The sequence below is a fragment of the Lynx canadensis genome, chromosome C1 (assembly GCF_007474595.2).
Source record: "Lynx canadensis isolate LIC74 chromosome C1, mLynCan4.pri.v2, whole genome shotgun sequence".
Classification (NCBI taxonomy): Eukaryota; Metazoa; Chordata; class Mammalia; order Carnivora; family Felidae; genus Lynx; species Lynx canadensis.
In genome coordinates this window covers 203,056,080-203,081,424 of record NC_044310.1, presented here as the reverse complement: position 1 = coordinate 203,081,424, position 25,345 = coordinate 203,056,080, and the positions used below count along the sequence as shown (strand labels likewise).

Here is a 25,345-nt window from a genome sequence, read left to right as displayed (position 1 = left end):
AGCCCTGAGCCTGGAGCCTGCTTCGGATTCTGTGTCTCCCTTTCTCTCTACCCCTTCCCCGCTCATGCTCTTCTCTCTCTCAAAAATAAATAAACGTTAATTTTTTTTTTTTTTTTAAAAGGGGGCAGAGAGAATTTCACATGGTCGGCCTGACCTCACCATAGAAACAGTTAATTCCCTACCTGTGACTATTTGGGGTTGCTCTGTGTTAGACAGAGGGTTGGCACTCATGGTAGACTAAGTCCCCATTCTTCTCATGGGCTGAGTGTGACAGCCCCCACTCTGAGGAAGCAGCCCTGGGCAGACACCCATCACGGCCAACCTGCTCCTGGTAGACAGGAGTGGGGAGGAAGGGCTGAGTCTGGCCAAGGGACCACACTGCTTTTTTAGATGCTATCCAACCCCCCTTCAAAGATGGACAATGGGGTCACATGGCATTCCAAGATCCCCTCCTTCGGCAGCCTCTGCCTTCACAGGGGAGACACCGTAACTCTGCAGCAGCCCTGGCCAGGAGCAGGGGCAGGAGCAGACACTGTTGCCTTTCCTTTTGTCCTCATGACCCGCTATAGCCAAACTCTATTCTGTTGCGACAGTGTCAGTCATATGGTGGGACCAGAATGAGCCCTGAAAAGCCATATCCTCTGGCCCAAATGTCCTTATCTACATTCTCATCCCCACAGAGCCTCATAAATCTTACCAAGTAAATAGCCCAGTAGATATAAGGACCCTCACCTTACAGATGAGGAAACTGTGGGCAGACAAGGAAACATGAAGAGGCCAAGGCCTCAGCTGGAAAATGCTAGAACCTTGGGCTCAAATACACAAGACCTGTGCTTGAGGGAGGACGAAAGGAAGCAGAATGGAGCCCCCATGTCCCCTTTTGTCCTGACTAGCACCCAAAGGGTCTCCTGTCAGAGCCTGAGGTGCTGGACCACAGCCACAGCAGAGATGGGGAAACAAGAGAGGAAGGAGAGAACTCCCCCATCTGACCCACCCACAGAGGGCATCAGCAGTCTCTGACCCCCCCCCCCCAACCCGGTATGAGCTCACGAGCACAATTCTACCTTCACCTTGAACCTGTTCAGAGTAGCAGGGAAGGGGATGGTAAGGAGTGTAGGCTTGGGAGATCCAGGGACAGGGCTTCAAAGCATGACCAGCCCCCAACTGACCGTCTGCTTCTAGAGCTGAGCACCCCAACAGGGAGGGCACTAGCCACCTGAGGCTACTTATACGTATATTAATTTAAATGAAAAGAAAAATCACTTCCTTGGTCACACTAGACACATTTCAAGGGCTCAACAGCCACATGTGGCTAGTGGCCACCATACAGGACAGTGCACATATAAAACATTTCCATCATCACAGAAAGTTCTATTGATCAGCATTTCTCCAGAGCAATTTGCTCAAGTTTTCCAAGTCTCAGCTTCCTCATGTGTAATGTGGGCATAATAATAGAACCTACCTCCCGGGACAAGAGTAAATGTGATAAGCCAATCAACACAGGCCCTGGTACATATGAAGCACTGACTAGAAGCTAACTCCTTGTTCTTTTCATTTGCTATCCACCTAAGCTTATTTCCATCACCCCAGATCACCTGTTGCTTACAACATTCCTAGGTAGATTGCAGGTACTCAGTAAAGGCTGCTGGCCTAGCGCTAGCTCCACGTCACTTCGTTCTCCTTGTTTCTGTCTTCCTATCTGTCAAATGAGAACATCGCCACCTATCATGTACCTCTCCAAGGGGTATATACGGTGCAGTGTAGCTCAAGTAAGAGAGGAGATGTGAAAAGACACTCTCCAAACACACAAAAAACTGTTCAGAGAGATGTAGAACTTGGCACCCAGCTGGTACTCAATAGATGCTTGTGTGACAGATGCAGGCAGCTGAGAATGCTTCACTTCAGGTAAGCATACTTCTCACACTCCCCAACCACCCGCCGCGATACACACACGCCCTCGGGAGAACGACTGTGGTCTCAGCAGTACCCAGTGGGCTGGGGCAGGCTGGAAGGGACATGGGGCCGGGGTGGGGCTGCCGGAGTGGAAGGGAACCAGACCCTGCCCCTCAAACCACAGCACTCGAGCGACTACATTGCCCAGTTACCCATTCCCTAATTCCCATGGTTCCCAACCAGGAACTGAGATCTGTGGGCTCTCCAGAACAGGCCCTTTTGGGGTGGGCATGCCAAGAGGGCACTGCACAGTCAGCCCTGGTTGCCAGGGTCCTGGGGTGGGTGGTTAAGGAACGAGAAAGGGAGATGGTTCCAGGAGGCCGCTTCCGACCAGACACTACGCACCCCCTCCCTGGGCGGGCTCCCACCGCCCTGCAGGCAGCCACACTGCCACGCTGCCTGACACTCTTCCTTAGCCCCACCCCCTCACTGCACACAGTCCAGGCCCGGGACCCCGCCCTGGCCAAACGTCGTGCCACCCCATCGTTCCAGCCACTCTGTTGCTCTCCAGGTCCACTGGCCCTCGTCCAACCACTCTGGACCAAACAGTGCCTTGTAGGGGAAGAAAGTCTGCTTCTGCCAAGGGAGTCCTGGGGCCGAGTCAGCATGACTTACGGGGGCTGCTCTCTGGGGGCAAAGACACTGACTAGTGGCTGACTAATGAGATGAAGCTTTTCTGACTCCCCATGGCGGGAGGTGGGCAGACAGATGCCACCATAGGCTGAGGACCCAAACACTGGGAAATATAGAGGGGCTGGGGCTGCGCGCCTGGCAAGAGCAGGGGAGGAGGCCCCAGGGCACAGATAGTCTGGAGAATGGTCAGAAAAGGAAAAGGCAGCTTTCTGGAGGCTCGTGGAGACCTGACCTCCTGTGCACAACGGCACCCCTTAATAACGCTAACAGTTAATGTTTGTCTACAGCTTTACAGTTCATAAAGCTCATTCACACATTTACTTTTGTTCGTGAAGATGGTATAATTATCTCTGGTTTACAAATGAGGAAACCAAAGCACAGGGAGGTTCAGTGCAACAAACACAGAGCTCCCAGTCAAGTGCTGACAGCTGCCTTGCCCCAAGCCTCTTTCCCAACCTTAAAAGGCTCCCAAATGGCCACAAGCCAGTAGCGGGGCACCCCCCACCCCCTTACCAGATCTCAGCCCAAGCCAGGTATTGACCAGAGTCCTGGAGCCAGCCCCAGGCCCCCTGAGGAGAGTTGGGAGCTGAGTCAGAAGCCAGATCCCAGAGGTGATGGAAGGCCGGAAACGTGCCATGGAGGGCCGGGCATGATTCAGCGTGGTGGGAGGGGTGAGGAGAGAGATTAAACATGGGCTCCTGGGACGGGTGTGTATGCTAAGGCAGACGAAGACCTGCTGGTCTGCAAAGCCAGACAGGTGCAAACAAAAGGATCTAATGCAGGACTGGGGCTCAGGGCAGATCCCACCAAAATCACCGTTATGGTGAAAAGTGCGGGAGCCCCGGGACCACAGCAAGACAGGCTCTGTAATCCTGTCTCCTGTCGAGCTGAGTGAAAGAAAGGGACAGAACAGCGTGTGCTGTCCCCCCTCCAGGCATGCCCAGCCCCTCCCGCTGCCGCTGTAAATCTGCCTCTCAATCCAGCATCCCATAACACTGACTGACTGCTCTGCTCCATGTTCTAGGACCTGGGTTCCTCTGCCCTGCAGTGTCCTCCAACCTAGGTCCCCTGATCAAGCTTGGTGACCCAATGGCAACATCCTTGAGGATGGAGTCTGTGTCTTTCCTTTCTACGCAGCCTCACCTACCCCTCCCCCACTGCCCAGGATCAGCACACCGTTGGGCCCATGAACCTGAATGAGTAGAACTAACCACACACACTGACGCCAGGCTGGCCCTGCCCCGAACCTGAAAGAAACCGGGCTTACACCCAAAGGAAGTAGTCCAACACCAAGTGAGGGCTTTTGTAAATATAGAAAACAAAGCAGCCAGAGCCACAGCCATCTCCAGAGCAGTGCTCTCAGCTGCCCCCTCTTTAGGGCTTTGGGTTCAACAGGAGCGAGGGAGTGGGGAAGGGTCTTCTTTTTACTTCAGACCTCAGAAGGCTCCTGATGGCTTTTAAGCCCTCTGAGCTGAGAGGTTCTTCTTCTCTGAGACTCAAGGATAAGTTGCTTTCCCCACAGGACCATTTTCAGGGAAATGCCACCGGAGGATGGCATTTAGAGGATACATAAAGACAAATTTCAGTGACTTCATGAATTGGCCGGCCTGGTGTGTGCCTTTGGGATTGCGGCCCCCGCTCTGAGGCTGGGCCACTTAGAATGCTTCCACCAGAGCAGGTGACATCTAAGAACAGACTGTGCACGCTGGTCGAGAACCTGAGCTCTGGGCTGGGAGTGGGAAGGGTCACGGCTCATCCCGCCCGGGGCCCCACAGGCTCCCTACCAGGTCTCACGGCCAGCGCGGCAGCACAGCGGGCCTGACCCAGCTCGTTGGTGGCGGTGGCTGTGTAACTCCCGGCATCGGCCGCCCGGGCCTCCCGGAGCAGCAAGGTATGCCGCTCTCCTTCAGCCCGGATGAGAAGGCGGCCATCGCTGCGCAACGCAGACCCATCCTTCTGCCAGGACACTGTGAGGAAGGAGCGGAGTGACTGGATGCCATGGCCCACAGCAGTCCACTGGAGCAAATCTCCCCTCACCCCACACAGAGCCCAAACCCTAGGGAATCCTGAGGACTGCCCCTCACTCACAGAAGCCCAGGCCTGCCCTCTCTCCCCCCAGGGGGTTCTGGGAAAACTCCCCTAACACACACACAGAAGTCCAGCCAGCCCCATGGGGCAGATGTGCCTCCTCCCCTTCCCCTCCCTCCAAGGACTGACGGGGGACCTCCCGCTCCCTGTCTCAACCTTAGCCTGGTCCCAGCCCTGGAGCTCACCTTGGGGCGGGGGGTTGGCAGTGATGATACACTTGAGCAGTACATCTGCCCCTGGAGCTGCTACCACATTCTGCAGAGGGATCTCAAACACAGGGGCCTCCAGGGGCTCTTCTCCAGCGGACACATATGAGTCATCTGAAGACTCTGCCGGAGACATGGGTGACGAGGTAAGGGGACATGGTCCCTGTGGGGATGACTCAGGGGGACAGGGGATGGTGACAGCCTTGTATCTTAGAAAGCCAAACCCAGAGAGAAGGGCTTCCAGAAGGTGGGGTTTGGGGAACAAGGGCTCTCACTCCTGAATGTCCTGAAACAGGGAGGAAAAGACAGAAGAGAGGTTCTCAAACGGGACAGGGCAGCCAGGACTCCACATTAGCTTGACTTCTCAACTTCAGCCACAGCGACTGTGGTTTCTGGAAGAAGTCTTGCACGTCTTTCCACAAATCAGTCATCAAGGGTGGTAGATCAGGCCCTGTTTTAGGAAGTGCTCTGAGTGCACAAGGTGTTCCCAGCTGCCAAGGAGACCGAGTACAAGCTAATAGCAACCCAAGCCTTAAGCAGTAATACCGCTGTCACAGGACAACATGTGGTAAGTTGCCAAATTAGTGATGCCACCGGATTCAAGAGGGAGCAGCACGTGGGTCCAGCAGTCGTCTGAGACGCCTCGCGAATCAGCGTCGATTCTGACCATCCACCAAACAGTAATACTGTACCTACAGCGCACTAAGCTCTGTATGAGTACCAGGAATACAACAAGAAGAAGCACTCCCTGCTTCCAGGAAGCTTGTACGCACGAATATATCCTCCAACCCCACTGCAGTGGATCCCTCTACCAGAATGGCCCAACTCTGACATTCTTTAAGCTAAACAAAGCACAGCGTATGTAGCCAAAAGAGCAGCGAGACTCCCAATCACACTGTTTTCCAGCTCCATAACCTTGGACAAATGATATAACCTCTCTGCGCCTCAGCTCTGTTATCTGCAAGGTGGAGCTGATAAGTAACACTCAACATCTTACACAGCTGACATACAAATTAAAATAAAACAACATCCCTAAGCTCCCAGTTAATACAACACCTGTATTGTGGTATGCAATAATGTGGCCAATAGGACAATGGACAGGTACCTAATTATTTTTTAAAACTTTGAAATGGTAATACTTAAATTAAAAATAAATTAACTTTGATGAAGAAAAATACAAGGTGGTAAGTGAAACGAAAGCAACTCTGACAAGGGTCCTGGGAGCAGTGAACACAGGCATCTGGCCTGGGGAAGCAGCAGGGGGTGCGAGTGAGTCAAGGATGGCTTCCTAGGTCTCCATCCAGGAGTGGACCCTGAGTTGATGTTCAGGGTGAGCAGAATTAGGAGCAGGGGCATTCTGGCTGTTGGCCACCATCCACAGGACGACTGGGAGACAACACACAGGCTGGCATGTATCTACGGTCAGCACAGCCACACAAGGACTCAAGGATGGGAGAGAGGCAGCGAGGTGATAGACCGGGTCAGATCTCAGTGGCCACAGGTGGGTCAGGGGATGGTGCTGGGATGAAAGGGCACAGATGAGAGGTGGCGGGCCCAAAGCTCGCCTGGAACAGGGGCCTGACACATTATTTATTGAGATGGCTTTCCATCTCTTCCCCCACAGAGGAGTGGGGTTTGGAGGGGCTCCTTAGATTCCCAGCAATACCTCCCACCATGGTTAGGTCCTTGACCCAGCTGGCCATTGGACCCAGGGCACCTGCGGCAGGCATCTGGACACCTTTCTTTCTTCGGCTCCCCCCAGCCTCCACCAAAACACACTCGCACTCTGCCTCACCAGCAGGCAGGTTCCAGCACAAGGACCTTCACAGACCTTCACTCAAACTCGAACCTGGTGCTTTCCCTGTGAAGCCCGCCCTCTCAACCGCCCAGCAGCGTCGCTCTCCCCAAACGTCCTCCCACCCAGGTCTCACTCAGCACCTTCTCAGCCCTCGCCGAGGCCTTACCGAGCTCAGGTGAGGTGGGCCGGGCACGGCGACCTCTGCCCTGGCTGCGGGCCCCTCGGCGGTCCCAGGGCCCCCAAGGACCGTCCTCCTCCGGTCCTCTGCGGAGCCTCTTCTCGGCCTCAGGCCCCGCCCTGTTCTTCTCCAAGGTCTGGGGCACAGCAGTGCTCTCCTGGCCCGGCGTGGCCCAGGGCAGGAAGCGCACGGCCTGCGTTGGGGGCTCCCGCTTCCGACCCGGGGGCGCTCTCGTCCTGGCCTCGGGGGGATCGGTGGCGGCGGGGGGCGGCACGGGACTTCGGCACTCCTGGATGGCTCTGCTCCGGGTCAGCGGGAACTGGTCCCGGCGCCTGACTTCCTGCTGCGGGCCTTCCCCCGGCTCTGTCCTGCCCGCCGGCCCGCGGCTCCTGGGCCTCCCCTGTTCGTCCCCGAGCTTCCCCGTGACGCTCGGAGGGGGTGGCTGGGCGGCGGCGGGACTCTCTGCCCGAGGGGTCTTGGGAGTGGAGGGCCGGGAGAAGAGCGGGGGCTCGCCAGGCTCTCGGGGGGACGGGGCCCGCTGCAGCGTGGCGCGCAGGGACTCGTGAGAGCGCACCAGCTCCTCCCGCGACGTGGAGCGGCGGATGCGGCCCAGCTCCTGGGCAAAGCGCAGCTCAAGGTCACAGGCCGGGCTGCGCTGCCGCGTGCGCTCGTCCAGCGAGGCCGCCTTCTGCTGGAACAGGCGGCGGCGCTCGGCCACGCTGCCCCCCGGCGCCCGAAGCTCCTCCTGCGAGGTCCCGGGTGTGCCCCAAGGCGCTCCGCCGTCGGATTTGGGCTGCTCCAGTGAGCGGGCCTTGCGCAGGGGTACCCATGGCCGCAGGGGCGCCGGCGGCGAGTCGCTGCGCTCCAGGCTGCGCCGTCGCTCCTCGAAGAACTGCAGCTTGTCCAGGATGCGGGAGCCGGCACGTACCAGCCTGGGCGAGCGGCCCAGCGCCGACAGGCGGCCAGAGGCCTCGCTCAGTGGTGTCTGGGGCCGGGACTCTGCCGTGCCCGCCAGCGAGGGCCCCGACGACTTGGACTTTTTCCCTCGCTTCTCTTCTGCGGTGGCGTCCTCCGGCAGCACAGGCTCCTGCGTGCGCCGGTGGGGCGATGTGGGGGTGGCGGGGGGCTGGGCGCTGGGTCCCGGCGGGGGCCGCTTACCCACCCGAGGGGACGGTGGGGGCAGCAGCGCGGATTTGGAGGGAGGCGGTAGGGCGGGGCGACGCGGGGCCTCACTGGCCGGCTGAGGCTGAAGATCAGGCTCCTCCCTGTGCAATCCGCTCTGAGGGACGCTGCTGCAGAACCAAGAGGAAGAGGGGTAGAAGATTTAGGGATCTCCCCTCCTAGACCTTCAGCTCGTCATAGGAATTGGACGGTGGGGCATGCTGGGAAGGCTTGGGGGTGACATGGGTCAGACCCTCTGCCCCCTCCCCCCAAGAGGAAGGCACAGCCATAGCAGGTGCTGGGGAGAGGCTGGCTGCCCTGGCACCAGAAGACTGGTCTGGTGGCTGGGCCCAAGTACAGACTCAGCATCCCGGGCTCTGGCCAGTCCCCTCCCCCCAGCCCCGGAAGCTGGGAAACAGCAAAAACAGAACGGAGCGGTGGGAGAGAAAAGAATGAGCTTAGGACCCAAAGGATGGTGAAGAAAGGCAGGAGGGTTGGATGGGGAGGGGCCCTCTCAGGAATGCAGCCTCCCACTCATTCCTGCCCCCAGCTGGCCCCCGCAGCCCTGCCCATCCTTAGCAGGACATACCCCTTTCACAGTGGCCTCTAGAAGAATAGGCACTAGCCTTCGGGGGGCAACACCCTTATCCCAGGGACTACCTAGCACCTACTCAGACCTAAGCCCCTTGCCAGTGCTGACACAACGCAGCAGGTGGCAGCTGAAGTCCCTGGGGTGGGAGACTAGAATACCCAGGTTCCCATTCTCTTTGATCAATCTGCCCCCATTACAGGCCTTTGACTTCCTCCTGCCTCTGGGAAAATTACCTTGAATCCTTTGAACCCCCTCACCCACCTCCGCCACCTTCCTCCCACCCAGCACAGAAGCTCCCCAAAGGGGTATGCTCCGAAATAACTCAGCTCAGAAATAACTACTGCGTGGGCCTGAAGAGGGGGGTGTGGGAGAAGAGGAAGAGGGAATGAGCTGGTCAGCTCAGAGTACCCCTCTCACCCACAGAGCTTTTGATGCCCAAGAGCTGGGCCTCAGTTTCCCCTATCTGGATTCTTGGGGAACACATCAAACAGAAGGATTGGCAAGGAAAGGAATCGGAGATATTAACATCATACCTGACTCACTGGAGAGAGCTTACTAAAAACTTAGGAAATGGCTCATTGAGTACTCACTGTGTGCCAAAGCGTGGACTAAATATGCTTAAGGTGCACTGAGCCGCTTAATCCTTACAACAATCCTCCGAGATAGGAAGCGTTACTGCTTCCATTTACAGATGAACAAATTGAGGCTTAAAGAGGAAAAGTGCCTTACCAAGGTGACACAGCTAGGAAATGGCTGGTATCGGGACTGAAACCCAGGTGGTCTGACTCCTGAGCCCTTATTCCCTGCAAATGTCTAGGATTCTGAGGGCACAGAAGGGAGGAGAAATAGGGTACCAGCCACAAGCAGAAGTTCTAGCAGGTGCCTGAGTGTACGGATGTTTCAGACTACCTGGGTCAGCCACCCACACTGCAGACCCCACCTCTGACTGCAAGGTGGGGGTGGGGGGAGGGGAGGATGATGGGTAGAAGAGCAATCCACAGTGTCCTGAGGGAACAGAATCTCAGCCAGCCACCTGCAGGGAGGCAGAGTTTACTATGGGGAAGGGACAGCAGAGAGCAGAGTCCCTGATGAATGGCCTCTGGGAACTGGGTAAAGCATTGGAAAGAAAACGGGGACAGCAGAGGAGGCCTCTTGCTGGCAGTTCTGAGCTCCAGGCCAGCCTCTGTACCACAGACACCGCTAAGGAAATGGGTTCCTCTGAAGTTGCCATAGCAACTCCAGGCTTAGGCTGAGGCCTGGCAAAGGAAGGCAGGGAAGGAAAAAGCGAGTCCAGGGCCCAGGAGTGCCTGGTTAATGCCAACCAGATAAAGCAAGGGAGCCTCCCCTGCCCCAGACCTCTCCCCTGCCTACCGCTAGCCATTCCAACCACCTTCAAAACAGCCTCCCTCCACCAGCCTCCTTCTTCCTCCTCCATGATGGTCCCTCCCCCACACTCTCATACCCATCACAAGTTAGGCCCCTCTCAGCTCCCCAAATGTCCCCCAATACCTCTACCATCAGCCACTCCCCTCTTCTACTATAGCACTCCCTCCTGTATCTGCCAGCCCCCAAATCTCTAAAAATGGCTCCAATGCCTCACTCCAAACACCTCCGCTCCTTGCCACCCCCTGCCACGACAACCTTCATCCCTCCCACGCCCCCCCCCCCCCCCCGCCACAGGCATTTCCCACCAGGTCATCACATGCTCCTAGCCTCCATCACTCAGCCCTCTACCTCCACCCCAGCCCCCTGATTCCATCCCTCCCTGCCCACCCCTGCCTCCCACACACCCCACATCCTCCTGCCTTCCCAGGCCCCTGGCCCCATCTACTCCCTGACCACCTCACTCTCTTCTCTCTCCCGGCTGCGCTCTTGCTCCCTTGCTCTCCTGCTCTCTCTCGGGAGCTGCCTTGCGGAAAGGTTCCGTTCCTCCCAGAAAAAGGCCCACATGGGAACAGGAATGTGCAGAGAGAAGAAAAGGCAGCAGCTGCTGAGACAGCAGGCACGGAGGGGGCCCCGGGGGGGGGGGGAATCTGGGGGACAACTGGAGCCTGAATGGGCGAGGTGAGAGAGGGCCCCTGGGAAAGTGGAGATCTTGGAGGGGACGAGGAAGGGACAGAGGGGTCCACGAGACCATGGCGATGGCAGGGGGAAGCCAGGGCCGGTGGGAACAGGAGGTTGTGGGTGGTGACGGCACAGGAGGGAGACGGAAAGTGTGGGAGGACAGAGTGGGTAGCTGGGGCCAGGGTGGAAGCAGGGGCGGTGGAGAAGTGCACAGAGGGATGGATGGTGCAGGGGAGGTGAGGATGAAGGCTGACGGGGTGGTGAGGGGCAGTGCAGGACAGCATGGTGAGGTGGAACAGTGCAGGCCTGGGTGAGGCCATTACTTACACGTGAATCGAGAGCGCCCGTCCTCTGTATAGACTGAATGCGCTGCCATACAGGTCACTGGCCACCGAAAGGCTATCCTCTGACCCCCAGCTTGCGCCCACCAGATTAGCTCGAGACGCCCGTACCAGCGGCTCCACCCCCAGGTGCCGTGGCCCGGCCCCGGTTGCCTGTGCTTGCCTTGGGCTGCCCGGGAGGCGGCGGGTGCCACCCCTGCTGCCCGCTTCCTGCTCCAAGACCGTCTGCCCGCTGCCCCACCAGCTCACTTGCTCCTCTGAGGTGCCTGTCACGGAGGTCGGGGGTGTGTCCAGGGAGGTGCCCACCAGGGTGTCGGAGCCCCCTAGAGAAAGGAGCACGGTGAAGCCCGGGCACCTCTTGTAGGAAGCCCGCCTGCCTGCTCTTAGAGCAGCCCAGATAGCTCACCCGTGGGGGTGCTGAAGTCCCCGTCATCCCGAAGCTCCAGGCGCTGGGTCCCCTGCACATCGCTGATGTCATCCTCGCCCGTCTCCGAGTCTGGAGAAGAAGGGGTCTGTGTGGGCAGGGCCCTCCTCCCTCTGACTCCAACTCTTCCCTGTGTCTCCTCCCGCCTCCCCCCCACCCAGCAGGCTCCATCTTACCACCAGCACGGCTTCCACACCTATCTTCTCCCCTCTTTTGCTCCCCCACGTCCCCCTGCCCTTCCTGGGCTGCTCAGGCCAGTCCCGTGGCTTCACCTCTGCGCCCCTGGCTACTCACCCCTGCCTCCCTGGTAGTGCTCTCAAAGCCACCTACCATCCCCCCTCCCAGCCACTTAATGGATTACCAGGGTCTTAGCCCTCCCCTCCTCCCTGGTCAGTGATAGCTTAGGTTCCTGTGCAGCCCCCAAACAACAAGATCCTAGGTTCCAAGGCTCTAAAGTGTGGGTTCCAATACTCCAGGAACAAAGGGGAGTCACCTCAGAGTCGTACTGTCAGGGCACTTGACCAACCGCAGGGCCAGCCTGTCCTCCACCCCAAGCCAGCCGGAACACATCAGGGTGCAGCTGAGGCAGGGTGAGGAGAGGCCAGGATCGGGCAGGGAGAGGGGAGTGGAGGGCTAGGGCAGGAGCCAGTTTCCTACCGTAACTTTGCTTTCTGCAGGAGCGGAAAACTTCGCTTCCATAGGAGCAGCAGGAGAGAGACATGGACAGACTGTTATCAGAACGTTTGTGGTGTAGGGCGTGGTGGGTAGGCAGGACAGAGGGGGCATGAGGGTACCCAGTGCCCAGAAATGCCCTGTGGGGATGGGGGAGGGGGAGGGAGGCACCTGGAATGGGCAAAGCATCTCTCATCCTGACTGCCTGCAGGCTCCCACTGTGCCCAGCTGGGGAGCACACCTGTTTAGACTGGTTATTCCAACTACCCCAGCAATTCTGTACCCTTGGCACTCTCACTGGTGCTGCCACTGGCCATGCACACACATGTACACACATACATCTGCTTGTGTTGAGCCCAGTCACAGACCCAGGCCCCCCATTAGGGGTTAGGCCCACCCTCCTTAAAATACTTGCGCTGTGCTTTGACCCTTCCTTGCAAACCAATCTCCCCACCTGTTCTGCATCATGATGTGACAGCTACCCTCTTCCTGATCCCTCTCTTCTACTTCTGAGTGGTCCTCAACAATGCCCAGTGGTTAGGCGAGAAGCAAAGTTTCCTGGGCATATTTTTAACTTTCCCAGGTCCTATCAGGTTCTGTGCCTCAGTTTCTCTATGAGTGCTATGACAAGCAGGAGCCACGTGCTGGTTGTCAAAGCATGGCAGTGAGCTCATCACCACTTGGCCCCACAGATGGAGAACCCTGAGCCCAGGCCCATGTTGGGGTGTGCTAGTGAGTCCCCCCCCTCCCCCGCCATTGTTAGGTTCTCTCTCAGAGGGTACGGAGCACCTCCTTGAGTGGGTATGGATGTGTACTGGGGGATCCCACATCTCATGGGCTGTCTTCCGGGCCTGGGTGCCTCATGAAGGGACATGGACCAAGAAAAGGAGTGGGCATGGGCTAGAGCAAGGAGCCCATGGTCCACGCACCATGGGTGAGTCGGCCAAAGGCCCGGCGGGAGTGGCCGGTTTTCTGAAAGAGAAAAGCCAGAATGAATTGTTGAGGGGAAGGCTCACTCCTGATGTCCCTTACTTCCCATCGAAACCTCTATATTAAACAGAAACTCGGTCCAGGGGCTGGGGTGGGGCGGGGGGGGGGGGCAGTGGTAATGCACAGAGACTTAGGGCAGCCAGCTTCCCCAGTAGGGAATGTTTCCACTCTTCCCAGCCTTTCAGCCCTCCCAGCAGGAGCTCCAGGCTGGCTACCCAGCTTGGCTCTGGGGAGGAGCAGAGGAGGAAGGAGAGAGAGGACAGCAAAGCTGTGGGTCAAATGCTGGGACTCTGACAGAGGCTCACAAGACTGGGGACCTGAGCGACACCCCCCCCCCCGAGATAGAAGCTAGGGGATAAAATAGGAAGCTGACTGACGTGAAGGAATAGAGGGGGGGTGGGGGGGGTGCTTGGATGACTGGGAGATGGAGGGACGAGGGCACAGATTCCTGCTTGGGGGGGTAGGTGGGTGAGGACAGATACCTGAAATAGGTGTCAAGCGGGCGGGGAGGGTGATGGGGGAGCAGAAGGCAAGGTCCCCCAAGGGCCGGAGCCTCACGAATGCAGGAAGGAGGCCCGGGTACGCGGAGGACAGGGCAGGGCTTAGGGAATTTATTGCGCTCGGCGCGGATCCCTGTGCGTTGCTTCCAGGAGCTCGGGAAGATGGAAGGCTCCAGAGTGGGGGGGCTGGGGAAAGCCGGGGCGGGGGGCCGGGGTTGGACCGAGGCGAGAGGGGACGGGGTGGCAAAGAAGCCAGTGGGTGCTCCACGCCGAACTGCGGCGGGGGCCTTCCCGGGGGGTCGCGGGGATTGCGGGCAACTGGGGGTCTGCCCTTCGGCACGGGGAGGGGCCGGCGCGCGCGGCACGCAGTCTGGGGAGCCCCCCACAGCGCGCCCGGCCGCGGCCCTGGGCCGCTGGGTGGGGCGGGCGCGGCCCCGGCGCCCCCTCCCCCGGGGCCCGGCCGCGGTGACCCGCCCTCCCTTGGGGCGCCCAGCCCTGCCCGCCCCCTCCCGGCGCCGCCCGCCCCCGGAGCCCTCACCTGGAAACGCTTCTTCACCCACAGCTTCTTCATGGCGGGGGAGGGGGCCGCGCCGGCGGCCGGGCGAGGAGGGGACGGGCGGGGGCGGGGCGGAGTCGGAGGCGGGGCCGGGGGCGAGCGGGGGAGCGGGCGGGAGCCGGCGCCGGTGGCGGAAGGAGCCGCGGGGCCGCTGGAGCCCGGGCGGGGGGAAGGCGGCGGCGGCGGCGGCGGCGGCGGCGGCGGCGGCGGCGGCGGCGGCGGCGGCGTCCAGAGCCCGCCCCTCCCCCGCCAGCCTGCACCCCACCTGGCGCCCCTTCCCAGGCCTGCTCCCCTGCGACCTCCGGGGCGGCGCTCACCTGCCTCCGGTCACCCCCGCCCCGCACCTGCCTCCCGGGCCCTGGGCACATGGGGAAACTGAGGCACAGAATGGGGTGCAGTGGCCCCTATGAGAGTTCGGGCCACCCTCTCATTGGCAGCCCGACGCGGTCTCCACGCCACCCCCACTCGCGTCCCGCGGGGCCGCTCTGGAAGGTCAGCCGCATCTCGACTTGCTCACTCCACAAACATGCGCACACTCCACTGTGCCAGGCAGTACCGAACTCGTCACCGCGGGAACACGCCGCAGGGCCACAGAGCCGGGCGGGGGCGTCTAGGTCGCACACTGGGTAAAAGTCCTGGTGGGTGGGGGCTCCGAGCTGCCATGGACCGAGACTAAAAACCTCTGGCTCCTCAGGAGAGCCAGAGAGGACCCTAGAGTCTCTTGATGGTAGGTACTCTGTCCCTACCCCGTGGCGCATACACACACACACACACACACACACACACACACACACACACACACCAGCTAAGGTGCCCAGAGATACTATTATTCACAAATAGGACCCATTTTCTCATTCATAGGTGAGTGTACTCCCAGGCTTCCTTTGTCCTTCTCCCATTCAGAACCATGCACACTCTGCCTACACAAAACTCAACCCTTCCTTCCCCCCACCCAGCAATCATTATAACTAAGTTTCTTAAGCATTTACTAAGTGCCAGGCACTTTATAAATGTTACCTCATTGACAACAACCCCTTATGGACATTTAACAGGCTCCATTTAACTGACAAGTGACTAAGGCTCAGAGAAGTCCTATCACTTAGCCAAAGCCATACAGGTTCTGTGTCACCCTGTCCTCTAGATCCAAATCCCCACCCCAGCATACACAAGTAGTGCCATTCCTGGCTTCTGAGCTGTGACTACAAAGTCATCTTCATTAACAATTACTGCATGCTTAGTATGTACTGAGCATTGTGCTAAGCACTTTTACATGAATCAATTCATTTAAGCTTTACAATGAGAGGCAGGACTGAGGCAGAGAGAGGTTATTTGCCCAAGGTCACACAGCCAATCACTGGGGGAGCCAGGATTCTAACCCAAGCACTGTGACCGAGTTATTGACCACTATGCAATAAAGCCTCACATGCTAATAAGTCAGTATGTTCCCTAACTTTATTTCTTTAAAACAGGGGTCCAAAATAAATACACAGCCAACTGATGAGTTTTGTTTAGCCTGCACTCTATTTTAGGTGGGGCATGGACCTTCAAGTTCAGCCCCTGACGACAATTCCTCTCTGTTATCAATTTCTACTGGGCTTCTGAAGTTATTTGAATTTATGGACCTTTTTTTTTTTTTTTAGTTTAAAGTCATGTCTTGTACATTCTGGGTGCACACAGGTGGTCCTGTTTCCCAGAACCCCAAAGGCAAATGTCGCATGTACAGGCATGTGCATGGGGATGTACACTCAGAGCATACACGTGTGCGTCCATATCGGTTCCAGTCAGAGCACCCTGGACACCCACAGGTGCTTTTCTTGCCCACCCCCAAACACACCCACTCACAGATGGGGAAGCTGAGTGAGGAGAGGGGGTAACTTGAGCCCCTGTTCCCCAGGAGAATCCGAGGGGCTGGCACATTCCATAGCAAAAATAACCAATGGGCAGCGGGCGTGAGTGACGGGACAGCTGGGCCGAGGACAGGCCTGTGGGATTCTGTGTTCCTGTTCTGGGTCTGCACTGCTCACCCCCACAGGGCTGGCCTGCGATAGGCTTGCAGGGTGGGCCACCCCCAGCTGGCCCTAGATTGCCCCATTTTCCCCTCCATGGCTGGACAGGTGTGCCCCTTTGTCATTTCCCCAAACCCAGACTTCCAATTCCCACACTGCTAGCATTTCCCCTTCCAAAGAAAGCCCAGCTCATCATGCCATGCCCGATCTCTCACACGGACCCTCCTCAGAGCCAGATGCACCCACTCCCCTCCTCCTTGCCTCTTCTCTTTCCTTCCTGGAAGGTCCAGTTTCTCCCTTCCCTCCTTTTGCTTACCCTGCTCTGCATTTCTGACATACTATAATATTTTTACTTATTTATTGTGTTGATTGCATATCGTCTGTCTCCCCTCACTAGGATGTAATCTCTAGGACAGGAACTTGGGGGTTTCCCCTCCTCTCATGTAGCCCAAGCACCTGAAAGAGTGCCTGGCCCACAGTAGACACTCGATAAAATGAGAGGGGAGGGCAGAGCTGGGGATGGTGGGGATAGGCATGGTAAAGCTTCCTGGAACAGCTCATTCATCGAGCCCTCCTCCCTCCTCTGTCCAGACCCAGACCCTTTCCTAAGAAATAGCTGGAGCAATGGCCATTTCAAGTTCCACTCAGGATCTTCCCAGGAGAGCCTTCCCTGGCTTCAGGAAAGTTCTCCTGCATAGGCTTTGGCTACTTTGGGGCTTCTCTGCTCCTGTCTCTCTTTCATCCCAGGGCTCCTCACTGCTGCCACTCTGGCTCCTCCTCCCCTACCTGATGAGGCCTGGGCATGAATGGATGGCGACACTGTCCCCACCCATTCCCAACTCCATACTAGTCTCCTCCTGGCTTTTCATCCAGACATTCCAAATTCCTGGTGAAAAAGAGAACTGCAGAATATTCCTCAACACAGGTTCTGGTGTATTCCCACCTTTTCCTTGCTGAACAAGCCCTCTCTCCCTGTCTCTAAACTCTCCTCTCCATGCTCTCAAGTCCCCAGCATGGTCCACTCCTATCTGTTGACCGTTGGCCCTTCTGATTGAAACCAGAGTCTTTCAGACTCCAGCTACACAACATGCAACTAACAGGGTAAGCACTGTCAGCTTGCCCCTTCTCTCGGCTATGCCTTGTCCTCCTTACCCCTTGCCCTTTAAGCCTCCACCTCCAACCACACATGTCCCAAGCTTCGAGGGTGGTGCTTGTTCTGGTCACTTGATTTGCACATAGCTCCACAACCCAGTCATGAAAGAGAATGCCCACCTATCTTGGACCAGCTACGGGCCAGAAGATGGCTTTGGGGATATGGTTGGGAGAAGGATGGTTAGTGATGATAGATCCTTGCCTTTAGTCTTCCCATGCTTCTCTTCCTGAGGACAGGCAACGTGGACCTGAACCCAAAGACCTGGCTTTCAGATCTGGCTCTGACACCTCTCTTAGGCATGTGACCTTGAGTCAATTCCCTCTTGGAACGCCAGTTTTCTTGTATGTGTAACCATCACAACAGTAATCTAGGCTTAGAAGATTAAATAATGGAATGATAGAGGGTTCTGTACACATGCTAAGGATTCTACAGGTAGCCTGCATGTCTGCCATCTTCACTATTCCTGGTCTTTCCTCATTTCTACACCCCAAATCCCACTCTCTTGTGTCCCATCCTCCAAACTCTCCAGCCTGTAGCCCACTTGTCTTCTTAAGGCCTCAGTCTCCCCAAGCCATGCCAATATGCCTCCATCCTTGAGCTAACATCTCAGGAGGAGTGCCAGGAGCCTTAGCATCACCCTGTCTTCCGGAGCCAGACAGCAATCCCAGCCAGGAAACTGCCTCCTTCTTCTGCAGCCAGGTCCTGGCTTGGCTTCCTCGAGAACCCTGAAGTCCTCCTGCTGTCGATCCCCACCAAGAAAAGTTTTCCATGAGTAAGTCTGAGCAATGCTGAGCTGCTGGCCCAGCTGCCTCTGACCAAGACCTGTAACTGCAGGGACTGGCAGTGGGGGCGGGGGGCGGGGGGCAGGGGTGGGGTGGAAGGGACTGGGCAATAGGAGGAGGAGGAAGCCAGACTCATGCAGTCAGTCCCCCACCACCACCAAGCAAAGCCCCCTGCCCTCCCCCAAATCATGTGAAAGGGGAGTAGTAGTTAAGCACCTAGTTCTTTTGCAGCGAATCAGATCCCCCCCAAAATCCAGCTGAGCCACCTTCTATCTGTATAAGACATGACATTTAATCTTCTCCACCAGCTCCCCCAGGGTTGCTATGGGACTTCAATTATATATCAACAGATATGATAATGTGTCACCTGCCATGCAGTACTGTGGAGCTCTTCATAATATTACAGATTACCACCAAGAATAATTACCAACTGATAATAATTATAAGACTGGTCTTGGGGTAGGGGCGCCTGGGTGGCTCAGTAGGTTGAGGGTCTGACTCTTGATTTCGGCTCAGGTCATGATCTCAGGGTTGTGAGGTCGAGCCCTGCATGGAGCTCCGTGCTGAGCAGGGAGCCGGCTTAAGATTCTCTCTCTCTCCCTCTGCCTCTCTCTCATAAATAAATAAATAAATAAATAAATAAATAAATAAATAATAAGACTGGTCTTGGGGTAAAGATTTTGCCCGTACGAAAAAGCTCTCAAATGTGACTTATGACCTGCTGCAGCCCACTCCTTTTTCTGTTTTAACATAACTGTCAAAAGGCCCCAAGTCCAGTCCCCAGGGCACGTAGGGTCCTTTCCTACCCCACGCCTCTCAAACGTGCTGTTCCACCAGCGCAGCCTGGAGACCATCCTCCTGGCCTCTATCTAGATACGCCCCGCCAGCATTCAGCCCTGCCAACCATGCTACCCAGTTTACAGAGGGACTGAGGAAACACATCTTGCAGGAGGGCTCTAGCACCCTGTCACTCTCCCCACTCTGGGGAACCAGAGCAGGCTAGAAGGCTCTCCTCTGAAAGAGAAGGTCTGGGCTACTCCCCATACAATGGACAGCTGCCCTCCCTTTCTCTTTCTCTCTCCTACCTCCAGAATTCCTTGAGTGGTAAAAAGCCCCCAAGGTGGAAACCAGGAGGAATGGGCTCTTAGTTCTGGGGTGGCCATAACTAGCAATATTTTTCTGGCAGATCTTTCTCCACTCTGGACTACAGTGTCCTCGCCTACAAAAGGAAGTATTTGGAGCTACTGTTCTCTGTGGTCATTTCAACTTGAAACAAATATGGCACTCCTCAGTGCTTCCTTTCCCCTCCCTAAAATCTCTCTCCCCCAGACTGTATTCTCACCAACCTATCTATCATGCACTTCGGTTTATGTTCTGTTTTCGGTCCCCTTTGCCCCAAGGGGACCAGATCCCCAAGGACTCCGATCCTCCCCCAGTTCAGAGCACTACCAGGATGGGTCTTCTTCCCCGACTCCTGCGCCTGGCCAAGTACAAGGCTAATCAAGAGAAGCCAGCCTTGACCCTCTCCGTCCCAGGCTTGGCCACAGGAAGTCCGAGGAACCAGTTGTTGAAGACGGTGGGGGTGAGCAGGGTGGCACGCAGGAGAGAGGGGGGATGCTGACAAAGGGAGGTTGAGCCCCTGCTCCATCTTCCGACACGCTGTAACTCAGAGTCAGCTACCGAGGTCCCCCATCCTTGTGCCTCCTCCTTGTGTCTACCCAAGGGTGCACCCCTACACAACACCACCCAGCTGGAATGAGAATTCCCTGTTGAAGATGCCTGGGACACACTCAGTGATCAGTGATCCCCACGCTCTTTGCCATCTCCCCAACTCCAGCCTACTTCCCCAGGATTCTGGTTCTGTCTGCAGAGAAGAACTGGCTGGCTTAGGGGCTGAGAAAATTAAGGAAACCCAGACACTGACCCCGGGAGAGTCCGCCCTGGCCTGGCCCCCACACCAGCCCCAGCAGGACCCTGAGGACCAGGCCCAATCTCGGTCCCCTCCCTTCTGCCTCAGATCGACATCTGTCCCTTCACACACGAGCCTGGCACTCTACCCCCACATGGGCAGGGGCCCAAGCACAGGCCTGAGCATCCTCTTTCCACGCCCTCTGAACCTCAGGTAGACATACATGGCCGATTGGCCTTCCATCCCAATTCCACAAACCCCCATCCCTCAACTGCTTGTGCCACCAGACCCCTCCACGGCCCGCATAGGTACACACGCACATGCACGTGCACACCCTTGCACGTGGATTCTCAAGCACCCTCCTCCCTGCACACCGGGGAGCCCCCAGACCTAGCTTCACTCTCTGATGCTCTGTACTCTGTTCATAATTGTCTACCCACTGGCTTCTTCTAACTAGCCTGGTGCCCATTACACCAACCCTCCCCAGCAACGGACTGTGAGGAGCTCTGACCCATCCCTTCACATCGCAGTGGGACCTGGGGAGCCCGCCCCTCTTTCAGACATGTGCACACCTGTCAGGGGTCCCAGGTCTAAGTTATCTGAGCTGATGAAGACGATTTTTCCCCAGGAGGACTCTCTTTACTGGAAACTAGGAGGGCTTTCGCTATGGAAGTCCCAGAGAGGCCTGAGTGGGGCTCAGGTTTTGCTTAGCAAATGCTGACCCTTGACCTCTGACCTTCCTGTGGGGGAAACCTCTCTACTCTGACACCCCTTTCCCCCCAGCACACACTTTCCTCTTGATGGGCACTTCTGGGTCAGCACAGCTAAGAAGCCCGAGCACCTGGGAAGAGACCTGGGTGCACCGGGACCTCCCCACGTTGCCTGGCAGTCCTTGTCCGGCTCCGAGCACCCCTCCCCACCGGGCACCCCCGCCTCCCCATTACCTCCGACCTCCAGCACCGTGAGGACAGCCTCACAGGAGGCCTGGCCCCGCTCGTTCTGGGCCCTGCAGCTGTACACGCCGGCGTCCTGCGCCCTGCAGCTCCGCAGCCACAGGCAGCTGGGCTCAGGGGCCTGTGGGGGCAGGGGCTGCCCGTCCCGGAACCAGCTGAGGCTGGGCTGGGGCGTCCCGCTCACCGCCACCCGCAGCCGCACGTCGCTGCCTGCCAACACCGCCGCGTCCTTCAGGGGCCGCAGGAAGACCGGCGCCCCGGCCGCCGCCCCTCCGCCGGCCCCCACCTTGGCTCGCTTCGGGGGCACCCCGGGGCTGGGGGGTGCCCTCATGCCCGCGTCCCCGCCTCGCGTGCCCCGGGCTTTCTGCATGGCCTCTGCGAGCTGGGCTGGGGAGAACGCTGGAACCGGACGGCCACGGGGGGCACCCAGGGGATGGTGCCCTGGGAGACGAGTCCTGGGGGGCCGGCGCCCTGCCTTCCTGCCGCCCGCCCGCCTTCGGCCTGTGTTACCCAGAAGGTCACCAGGGCGGCCGGCCGGTTGCGCCTCGGGGGCTATTTTTAGGCCCCCCGGCTCGGGTTGCGAGGGAGCAGTGGAGGGAGGGGGCAGCAGAGGAGGGGACTTGGACTCCAGACTGCCCCTTCCCTCTCTCCAGGAGCCCCTATCTCCAACACCGGCTTAAATGGGGGCCCTGAGGACTGGTTCCAGGCCCCATCCCCCAAGGTGCACCGCCCCCGGCCCACTCAGGAGTCTGGAGTCAGATTACCCCTGGGCTCATCACATTGCCCTTCCTTCCACCCTCCCCTGGTGCTGCTGATTCCCAGCTGGGGGAGAGGGAGAGGAGGTCCTGGATGACATGTCTAAGAGGCAGATGGGGAAGCAGGCTGCAGCGGAGGTGAGTAGACAGCCAGGAAGAAGGACCAGTGGCCACCCCCAGCCTCCATGCCAGCCTGGTGAACAGTAAGCCCAGGAACAGGGAGTCAATGGATTCAGGCTCCCAGCTGGTCCTGCCCTAACTTGCGGGGTGGTACTGAAGCTCTCTCAACCCCCAAGTCCTCATCTGTTAAAAATGGGTAGTTGAATAGGGGTTGCAACAGGCAGAGAAGGGTGGAAGGACGTTCCAGGCAGAGGGAACAGCATGACCTAAATCAGAGCAAGCTGAAAGTAGATGACATGTTCTAAGAGTCAGAGGAGTTTGGAGACATTGAACTGCAGTGGGGTGGGGTGAGTGGAGGTTTTGCTTGCAAGGTCTGTATCCTGATGGCAGTGGGGCGCTGCTACAGGGTGTTACACAGCAGGATAACATGGTCAGAGCTGTGTTTTAGAAGGATCCCTCTTGGCAGCCATGGCGCGCAGGGTGAGTCGGAGTCGATGGGAGAGCTGGAGGTCAGTTACAGCGTGGTTCTCAAAGTATGGCACCTGTTGAAAGTACAGACTCTCAGTCCCCACCCCCAGAGACCAAGGTGCATCGGGGGTGCTGGGAGGGTCCAGGAATCTGCACATTTAACAAGTGGCCCAGGTGACTCAGATGCATCTAAGGGTTGCACTTTGGCAAACATCAAGATGGGACATTACTGGTCTTAAAAGTTCAAGTGAGACTTTTGCAACGGAACAGTTCATATGCTGACTGGTGGTAGCCACATGAATCTACATATGCGATAAAATTGCATGCACACACACACACACACACACACACACTAATGAGTGCATGGAACACTGGTAAAATGTCAAGAAAGTGGGTGGCAATTTCCTGGTTGTGACATTGTACTGTAGTTATGCAACACGGAGCCATTGGGGATCGCCAAGTGAAGTATCTTTCTGTATTGTTTCTTAGAATCTCATGTGAATCTACAGTTATCTCGAAATAAAAAGTTAAACAAAAGTTCAGGTGGCAGACCCAGGCCTGAACTTGAGCCTCGAGGAGTGAAGCCTGGGAGGGCAGAGAGGAGCCTGAGGAGGAGCCCTGAGTCATTCTGAGATGCAGAAAGTTACTCTCAATGTCACCTCACCCCCCACCCTCACTTGGGAAGACCAAAGTCAAAGTGTGCTTGTGCATGTGAATGCAGAGGGTACAGAAGAGACAATTTAAGCACTGAATTATGTCCACAGGGATTAAGAGCCTTGAGGAATGAAATTTCTTTGTTGTTTGCATGCATTAGAGCTTACTCTTTGTGCTGTTCAGTTCTTTGGGTTTTGACGAAAGCACAGAATTGTGCATTCTCTACCTCAGGACCATACAGAACATCACCCTAAATATTTGCCTGAATATCCCTTTTGTGCTCAACCACATCCCCTCTGCCGATCCCTGGAAGCCATTGATAATGAAGTATTAAACATGAATGTAATTCTAAAAAGATAAAAGTGGGGGGGGGCGGGGCGGGAGGCTTCACAAGCAGATGGAACATCAAGAACAAAGAACTAGAGGGGCACCTGGCTGGCTCAGTCGGTTAAGCGTCCCATTTCAGCTCAGGTCATGATCTCATGGTTCGTAGTTCGAGCCCTGCGTCAGGCTTTGTACTGCCAGCTCAGAGCCTGGAGCCTCCCTCTCTCTCTCTGCCACTCCCCATCTTGAGTGCTCTCTCCCTCTCTCTCTCTCAAAAATAAACATTAAAAAAAAAAAAAGAACAAAACCCAGTAATCCAAAGCCACCTAGCACTAGACCTCAACAACTCGCTCAGAATGCATGCAGTTAGGTGGTCTGTAAATGTTGACTGGGTGGTTGGTTGGTTGGTCAGTTGGTTGAATAAATGAACTGTGTGGTCTTGAGTAAGTCACTTAATGTCATAGAGGTTCAGTTTCTTCATCTATAAAATGGGGTAGCCCAACTCAGGATTTATTCGTTCATTCAACAAGCATTCTTGAGTTCCTATTCTGTGCTTGGCACTGTCCTAGGCAGTAGGGATATAGCAGTGGACAAAAAAGACAAGGATTCTTGCCCTGCGGGGGAAATGGAGCAGGGCAAGGGAGATGGGAGCGTGGTGGGGCTTGAACTTCCGAATAGGGTGGTTGGAGGCTCACTGGGAATAATTGAGCCAATCTTAAAGGAGTGAGGAAACAAAAGGTGTGGATATATGGATAGGACTGCTTCTGGCAGAGGGGGGAGCGTGCCTGGTAGGCTCCAAGCAGAGCCAGGGGCCAGAGGGGCTGGAGGGAGTGGTAGGGAGGGCAGAGGGACATGAGGTCAATTGGGTAGCAGGGGCCAGACAGCAAGCATCTCGTAGGCCATGGCACTTTTATTCTTAGTGAAAACGGGAAGTCATCTCGGAGGATTTTGAGCTGAGGAATTACATGATCTGACTTAGGTTGTTGTGATGGCTTTAAATTATTATATTAAATATTAAAATGAATATTAACTATTTAACAGGGCCTGGCGCAGGGCCTGGAACATGGCTTGTGTATCTCCTGGCAGAAGGTCCATAAGGGGGGGCATTCATTGATGTGTGCTCAGGGGTGTGTGGGCCCCGTAGGGAGGGCACAGGCCCGTGTGAGTCACTGGTGCCCTCTCCTGGAGGAGCCCGTACTAGCCGTGCCGGTCAGAGGCCAGCACGTTCTGGACAGGCCCACCACCCGGAGCAGCTGGCTACAAGGCCCTCATCTGTCCCTCAGAATGGGCCCCATAGTGCTCTGCGGCCTGGCGCCGGGCTGGGTGTGTGCTGCCAGTCTGCCCTGCCTTGCGATCACAAGCCTATGGTGTCATGGAAAGAGATCTGGACTCCGGAGGCCAAGGAGCCTGGAGCCTGGTCCTCCTGTGCCGTGGAGATGCTGTGTGACCTTGCCAGTTCACCCCACCTCTCTGGGCCGTGGGGAGTTTCCTCTGGAATGTAAGGATGCACCATGTGCCTGGCACACAGCAAAAGGTCAATAAATGTTGGTTGGATCAGTGAACGAAGTGGGGGCCATCAGCCTTCCCAGTAAATATTTAATTTAGAGAAACGTAAATAAAAGTGCTCGGTGGGTATTCATTCAACAAGTACTTAAATATTTAATGAACACCTTCTATGGAGCAAGCAAGCACTCTCCCAGGCACCAGGGGAACAGTGGTGAGTAAAATGATGAACCACCCCCCCCCCCACCTTGGTTAGCTGACATTCAGGTGCTGAACCGGAGGCCATTGATGTCTTTGCATAAGTGTTCTGGGCCACCAGGTGAGAGGAGGGAGAGGGAGGCATAATTGGGTTGAAGGTGCTGTCTCAGGGGCAGGGGGAGGAGGAGGGTAGTCAGAATGGACAGAGAGGGCAGGACAGTGTCCACTGAGCCCTCAGTTCCTGGCCCAGGGACATATTTGTCTTTATAGTCTTTCCTACCTCACCCCTCAGGTGGCATCTGAGTTGGTCTAGAACAGGTCCCCTGGGTCTAATGTGAAGCTAGTCAGCCCTCCATGGGCTCTC

At 56.8% G+C, this 25,345-nt stretch overlaps 1 protein-coding gene across 1 annotated transcript in view; it reads right to left on the bottom strand.

The window, feature by feature from the left end:
* SPEG (striated muscle enriched protein kinase) overlaps positions 1 to 21,426 on the bottom strand; it is a 56,471-nt gene extending 35,045 nt beyond the window's left edge. Inside the window, 6 exon segments of the mRNA XM_030326343.1 lie at positions 4,371 to 4,553; positions 4,860 to 5,003; positions 6,845 to 8,148; positions 11,001 to 11,337; positions 11,421 to 11,510; positions 20,951 to 21,426. Of these exon segments, the coding sequence (XP_030182203.1) occupies positions 4,371 to 4,553; positions 4,860 to 5,003; positions 6,845 to 8,148; positions 11,001 to 11,337; positions 11,421 to 11,510; positions 20,951 to 21,329 (2,437 nt within the window). The 5' untranslated portion in view covers positions 21,330 to 21,426.
* Positions 21,427 to 25,345: the final 3,919 nt, after the last annotated feature.